This window comes from Echinops telfairi, unplaced genomic scaffold (assembly GCF_000313985.2).
Source record: "Echinops telfairi isolate 266 unplaced genomic scaffold, ASM31398v2 ScPeMD7_11;HRSCAF=52, whole genome shotgun sequence".
Lineage (NCBI taxonomy): Eukaryota > Metazoa > Chordata > Mammalia > Afrosoricida > Tenrecidae > Echinops > Echinops telfairi.
In genome coordinates this window covers 41752819-41760330 of record NW_022103908.1, presented here as the reverse complement: position 1 = coordinate 41760330, position 7512 = coordinate 41752819, and the positions used below count along the sequence as shown (strand labels likewise).

At 43.8% G+C, this 7512-nt stretch overlaps 1 protein-coding gene across 1 annotated transcript in view; it reads right to left on the bottom strand.

The window, feature by feature from the left end:
* Nucleotides 1-290: 290 nt before the first annotated feature.
* IL37 (interleukin 37) overlaps nucleotides 291-7512 on the bottom strand; it is an 8290-nt gene continuing 1068 nt past the window's right edge. Inside the window, exons 2-4 of the mRNA XM_045287099.1 lie at nucleotides 5743-5895; nucleotides 618-686; nucleotides 291-517 (exon numbers count right to left, since the gene is read on the bottom strand). Of these exons, the coding sequence (XP_045143034.1) occupies nucleotides 291-517; nucleotides 618-686; nucleotides 5743-5895 (449 nt within the window). The remainder of the gene's footprint in view (nucleotides 518-617; nucleotides 687-5742; nucleotides 5896-7512) is intronic.

Genomic DNA, 7512 nt, shown 5'->3' with positions numbered 1-7512 from the left:
GCGGACAGTTCCTAACAATCGTTGGAAACCCCAAAGAGAAATAAGGAATAAGAAGTACTGGAGACAAAGCCATCAGTAAGTTTTAAAAATGCCTTAAGACACATCTCGCATTCTTGTTGTAATCTGAGTGTCATGAAAGTTGAGGTTTGTGAAAAACACAAGTTGATTGCATACTAAAAGGAAATAAGACCCATCGACAATGAGCAGTTTTCATGAGTTTTTTAATTAGAGGAGACAGATTTAAAAGGGATTGGATGGGTTCGTCTCCTATCCACCGACCTCATTAGGGTTCATGTCCATTGGCTTAACTTTGCAAAGGAAAACTCCGTATGATTGTTCTTTCCAGGGGTTTTCGTCATGCCAACAGGTGCGTCAGAACTGGAGGAGGTGCAGAGGAACCATTTGGAGTGGGCAGCTGACTCCAAAGTGTACCGGGAGCCCACCTTCCTCTTGTAGAAGATGAAAGATGTAAGTGACGGTTCCTTCTGGGCTGTCAGGTCTTTGCATGGGTTCTTCTCTGACGTAAAAGAAAGGAACGAAATGAAGAAGTGCAAGCTTGAGAAGGAGAAACCCCAGCAGATCCGTGTGGTCCCTGAGCAGCCGGAGTTGCCAATGGCGGTGTTGATATGTTGAAGGACAATAAGTAGTCACGACTCCTCTATGGCCTCCTCTCCCCTTCTCCAGAACTAAAGCAATCAAACAATACAGGCAGACGGTAGATGCACCCCACAAGGTCAGTACTACAGATAAAGATGAGGCTTTCTACTGCTATAAAGAGTTACTGTCCCAGACACCCACATGAGCCCGTTCTAGTGCATCCTGTAGGGGTTGCCAGGAGTCACAATTGACTTTGCAGCAGTGAGTTTAAGGGAGTCAGTGCGACCGTGTTAAAAGGCCAGAGAAAAGTTTTAGATTAGAGAATATGGTTTTGATCTGCAGCCAGGGTTGGGCTTTCCACTCTATTTCCCAAGTGAAAAGAAAGCCCACCTTCCGACGAAGTCTGCAGCACAGACACACTGGTGCCTCACACCTGCCAGCCCTCTAATGGGCGTGTTTTGAGCACTGATGCAGATGTGCTGCCAGTCGTATAGATAGTCAAGTCGAAAGTGGAGACTATAGCCACATGCAGGCCAGGGAGACTAGAGCGAAGAGGGGAGGATTAGGTGTGCACGCGCAGTTCTCTCTGTTGGCTGAACACTTTGTCGCGCTCCTGCTCCTTGCCTGGAAAGGAGCGTGAAGTCAACGGGAAGGAGGAAAACTGTCCTGCCCACTGTTTCCTGGGACGGACTTTTCTGTAAGTTTCTACAATGCTCTTAAGTCGGATGGAGTGTTAGTCAATAGTATGCTTACACACACACACACACACACACACACACACACACACACACACGAAGTCAAAAGGTATGTATTGCTACAGCACCATAGAAACCTTCAATAAGTGAAAATATCAAAAGGTAAAGCTGTCGCTTCTCTAAACATAACACTCTGTTTAGATCTGTACTTCACAACGTGACAGCTCTCTCCTGGTGCCCGGGAACCAGAATGAGATGCCCTTTATCACCAAGACTAGTCAGTACTGTACTGGAAGTCTTGGCCAGAGCCATAAGTAAAGAAAGCAAAATAAGAGGCATCCAAATTGGCAGCAAAAAATGTCTCTCCTTTCAGATAATATGATTGTATACTTAGGAAATCCCAAAGACTCTGCAAGAAAATCCCTGGAACTTATTGAAAGATTGAGCAAAGTGGCAAGTGACAAAATCAACATAGAAACATTAGATTTCTTTACACTAACAGAAAGCTCTGGAAGGGAATCAGAAAAGCAATATTATTTATGTAACCACCCAGAATGTGGTTCACCAAAAGGTGAAATTCTTCGGAAAAAATAAAAGTAAAGAAACAAACAACAACTCTATGTGAAGAAGACTACAAAACACTACAACAAGGAACCAAAGCAACCTACACAAGTGGAAGACTGTACTATGATCATGGATAGGAAGACTTAGCATTGTGAAAATATCAATAATATACAAAGCAATCTACAGATAAAATGCCATTGTAATCCAGATTCCAACATCATTCTTTAAAGAGATGGACAAATTTAGAGGGTAGGTAGGTGAAAGGGCAGATAGTGCTTTACAAGAGAAAGAAGAAAAAAATGAAGGGCAGGGAAGTTTGAAGAGTATTGTACGTTGTTTAATTTTTAGAAATGTAAACTCTCACCTAATTCACAATAAAAACTTGAAATAATAATAATAATACTAGAGTTGGGAAAACTAATCATGTGGAAAAGAAAGTGGCCCCAAATAAGCAAAGCACTACTAAAGAAGAACAAAGTAGGAGGCCTCACACTTCCTAATCTCAAAACCTGCTATTCAACCCCATCGTCAAAACAACCAGTGACAAGTGCAGACGCATAGAACAAAGGAACAGAAGAGAGAACTCAGCATCAGATCTGTCCACCTCTGGACAGCTGATCTTTCACCAAGAGCTGAAACCCATTAGGTGGAGAGGACATCACCTCTTTTAACAAATGGTGCTGAAAAACGGGATATCCATTTGCTGATGAGTGAGCCAGGAACTCATATTTCACACCGGGTACAAAAACAAACTCAGGATAAATCAAGGACCTAAATGTAAAACCTAAAACGATGAAGATCATCACAGCAAAAAGAGGGACAAGTGTGCGTTGTTGCTGTTGTGGTGGTGCGTTGCCAAGTTGGTCCCAACCATAGCGACCATGTGTTCAACAGAACAAATCACCACCCGGTCCAGCACCATCCTCACCACTGTTCTCTTGTTTGATCCCATGGTTGTGGCCACTTCCATCTTGTCCAGTGCCTTCCTCTTTTTTGCTGCCCCTCTGTTTTACTGTAATGTGTAATGTCCTCTTCCAGGGTTGGATTTCTCCTGACATCACGTCCAAAGGATGGGGACAAGCGTAGGGGCCCTAATATATGGCAAAAATTCACTATCAAGTATAATCAAAAAGACATGAATGAGCTAGATGACTCCGTTGTTGCTGTTGTTGTTGTTGTTGTTGTTGTTAGATGTGGCCGAGTCCATTCGGACTCGTTGCGACTCTCTGTACAACAGAACAAAGTGCCACCTGGTCGCAGGCCAGCCTCCCACTGGGTGTCATATGTGAGCTTATTGCTGCAGCCCCTGTTTCAATTCACCTCACGTGGTCCACATCCCAGTTATTTATGGGTGTTTACGGCTGGCTCGTCTCATTTTCAGACATATTCCATCAGCAAATGGAGGTCCTAAGAGCTTTCCTCCATCGCCCGAATTCAAATAGACTCTGCTTTGGGAGCAGCACTTCTCTGGTCACATTTTGAGGCGTTTCCATCCTGAGGGGCTCATCTTCCAGCATGACACAAGGATCGAACAATGTCCGCTGCTCGTAAGGTTTTCAGTGGCAGATCCCTCAGAAATGGACAGCCTATTCCTTCTCTGTAGTCTGTTCTGAATCTGGAAAGAATGCTGAAATCTTACCGCCAGCAGGTTGACCCTGCTGGTATTCCAAATACAGGTGGCACAACTTCCAGCATGGCAACAACATGCAAGTCCCCACAGTACAACCAACTGACAGGCAAGTGGTGGAGATGACTGGATGGACGCTCCTAAAAATTAAACACTTTTGCATATCAAAAGAGTTCACCAAGCAAGTAGAAAGGGAACCCACAGTCTGTGGGGGAAAGTTTGGCAATGACATATCAGACAATGCAACAGTTTCTAAAAATCTGTAGGAAATTTTAACACAGAAGCAATAAAAAGTCAGACAATCCAACTTAAAAATGGACAGGGGAGATGAACAGACATTTCCGCAAAGAAGACATTCAGGAAGCCAACAAGCACAGGAAGAAATGTTCATTGTCCTTAGCAGCTCCAAAAAAACAAGCTCACGGTCATCAAGTCAAAGCTGACTCTTAGTGTCCACCCCCCACCCCATGTGTTTCTGAGACTGCAACTGTTGAAAGGAGTAGAACATCCACTCTTTCTCCTGCTGAACAGCTGGTGTCGAACTGCCGACCCTGCAGATCGCAGCCCAATGCGTACCCACTATGCCACCAGGGCTCCTTCATCCTAAGCCACTAGTGGGATGTAAATCTAAACAGTGAGATATCATTTCACTCCAGTATTAACAGCACAGTTGTTTGTTTGTTAACTTTAATAAGTCAAAAATAAGTGTTGATAAGGGTGTGGAGAGACTGGAACCTTCAGACACTGTGGATGGGTGTTTCCTTAACATTGGAAATAGAAATACATATGACCCATCAGTTCCACTACTAGATACATGCCCCAGAGAAATGAGCCATGGTATGAACAGATACATGCACTCCCAGGTGAAAACGACCTAAAGGCCATGGGGGGGGGGGTGTGTGGAATGGAAAAGCACACTGGTGCGTGCGCAGCAATCCTGACTGATGATGAGTCAGTGAAAGAGCTCACAACAGAGGCACATAAAAGATATTATGATGAGAGGACGAAGCCTAGCACAAATGGGTACATCTGGTGTGAGACTACCATTGCTAGATTTCTAGAAAAGATTTCTGCATACAGAGAAGCATCCTTAGGCTGCTCCCAGGGGTGGTGGGGAATAGAAGGGAGATCACTAACTAGAAGGTAGAGAGGTGCATGTTCACTGGGTGAAGGGGATGGGGGATAATAGATCATCAGAGGGAGGGCAGCAAAAATTGATGAAGGCAAAGAAAAAATTGGGGGAATAATGTTTTAAATATATAGCCAATCTTTGTGAAATAGCTCTGAGACATAAACCATAAACAACCTTTCTAATTTCTAACCTTGAAGATTCAACACTTGACTAATCTCTAACCTCGAGAGAGGATGCAACATATTAGTGTTTGATGGCATACTGGTACTCATCATCAGAGGCCAAGGTGAGAAATTTATATAGATAGATGGATACATAGAAGGAAGATAGATAGATGATAGATAGATAGATAGATAGATAGATAGATAGATAGATAGATAGATAGATAATAGATGATTGATAGATAGATGATAGATAGATAGATAGATAGATAGATAGATAGACAGACAGACAGATAGATAGATAGATAGATAATAGATGATAGATATAGATAAATAGATAGATAATAGATGATAGATAGATAGATAGATAATAGATAGATGATTGATAGATAGATGATAGATAGATAGATGGATAGATAGATAATAGATGATAGATAGATAGATAGATAGATAATAGATGATTGATAGATAGATAGATAGATAGATAGATAGATAGATAGATAGATAGATAGATCTACTGAATGGCTGTTACTTACAGGGGGTGGTGGGAGGGTGGCAGCGTACCACCCTCTCAACTCTGCTATCGTCGGCCTCTGCTCCCACAGGCCCGGCTGAGACCCTGCCTGCAGCCTCTGACCTCAGACTCTGGCTACCAGGAACTTCTGCAGGGTTCGAGGTGTGGCCAAGCCTTCCACCTGAAACCACTTCCTGCAGTCTGAAAATTTGGACTCCGCCATTGAACTAGCTTCGTAATGGTAAACTCTGATTCGCCAATTCTTAACGAAGTTCTGTGGGCTTACCATGGCTACCTTGCAATCAACTAAATGAGTGTAGGCATGACATGTCTATGGATACTGCTGTTCTATTGGCCAGCAGATGAATTGGGAAAGAGGGAGAGCCTTTGAGTGCCTTGGCCTCCCCTTCTGGGCAGGGCAGGGATGAAGGACAGTGGACTAAAAGGCTCACCTTCAGCTGTAGTGACGGTTGGCTTTGGTTGGCTTTGTCCGTTGTCCTTGTCACAGCAGAGCCAGAGTTCTCCTTCAGAGACTCCCAAGAAAATCAGACTTCCTTTCTCTTCACTGGCTGGTAGCAAGTGTGAGGCCAATACAAAGAAAGTCTCTAGAAAATGGGTTTGAAAAAAAGAGTCAGATCTCAGAGCAAAAGCAGTTCCACTGGGCACGCGGGGGCGCACCATGAGCCAGAATCACTTCCACACGGACTCGTTAGGATTTGGTGCCACGCTGGATGTTAGCGAGACAAGAGTAACCAAGTCAGCCGTGACTCCTGCTCACATGGCCCTCTCAGTCCAGAGAGAACCATGTTAGGCAAAGAAAGTGGTGAAGGGAGAAGTCCAAGAGCAAGGGACAGGCCTAGCAGGGCGGGCCACACACATGGCCCTCTAGTTCCAGGCCAAGGGCCATTCAGACAGGGAGCTCTGTCTCAATATTTTCATTTTATAAAAATATCTTTCATGGAGGTGTGATCTGGGCAGAAAAGAGCCGGGAGGGAAGGAGACCAATTAGCAGGCTGAGCAGTGAGCACTGAGCAGAGGCAGTGAGGAGCCCAGGGTCTGGGGAGAAGCAGGCACCCTCTTTAAGGAGATAGGCTCAAAACAGTTGGTAGAGGTGTCTCCAAGTCGTCAGCCCCAAGACAAAAGAGCAGGGTGGGAAAAAACAAGATGCCGATGGGGTTGACCAACCCCTGAGGGGTGTGGCACTTGAAGTAAAGATTGTAACACTCACTGCCAAGTGGATGATGACTCATCCAACATGTAAACCAATGCCAAGTGGAAAATGTGCAGCGACCATTTACATAGTGCTCACTATGTGAGTTTTCTTAGAACTAGAAGATCCCTGGTAGCGTAGTGTTTACTCCTTGGGCTGCTAACCTCAAGGTCAGCAGTTTGAAACCACAGGCTGCTCTTCAGGAAAAAGATGAGGCTTTCTACTCCTATAAGGAGTTACAGGTGTAGAAACCCACTGGGGGAATTCTACCCTGTCCTATAGAGTTGCTATGAGTTAGAATTAACTCAATGCCTGTGAGTTTGTTTTTTATTTAGAACTAATTAGCCAACATCTAAGTTCAATGGATTCTTTTGGGGGGGGCAGCAAACTGTATATATACATTTATTTTTAATACTCCACCGTGTAGATGAGCTACAGTGTGCTTGGCCACTTCCTTAGTATTAAGAGACCCAAGAGTCATTTCTGACTCACAGTGACCCGATCGATGTCCAACAGAACAAAATAGTTCTCAGTCCTGCATCATCCTCGAATGTTTGAGACCATCATTGCGGCCTCTCTGTTTATATTAGTTCTTTCTTTTTCACTTTTGATTGCAAATTTGTATGTGTTCACAGAACGTATTGTAGGTTTACATTATACAATTAATCACACATCCTGATTCAACTCATGCATTTCTCTTTTTTTGTTAAATCATTTTACTGGGCGCCTGTACAACTCTTATTACAATCCATACATACAATTATTGGGTAGAGCACATTTGTACATTTGCTGCCATCATCATTCTCAAAACATTTTCTTTCTATTTGAGCCCTTGTTATCAGCTCCTCATTTTCCCCTCCCTCCCCCATCCCTCCCTCATGAACCCTTGAAAATTAATAAATTATTTTTATTTTGTCATGTCTTACACTGACCAATGTCTCCCTTCACCCACTTTTCTGTTGTCCATCCCCCAGGGAGGGGGTTATAATTTAGATCCTTGTAATCGGTTCCC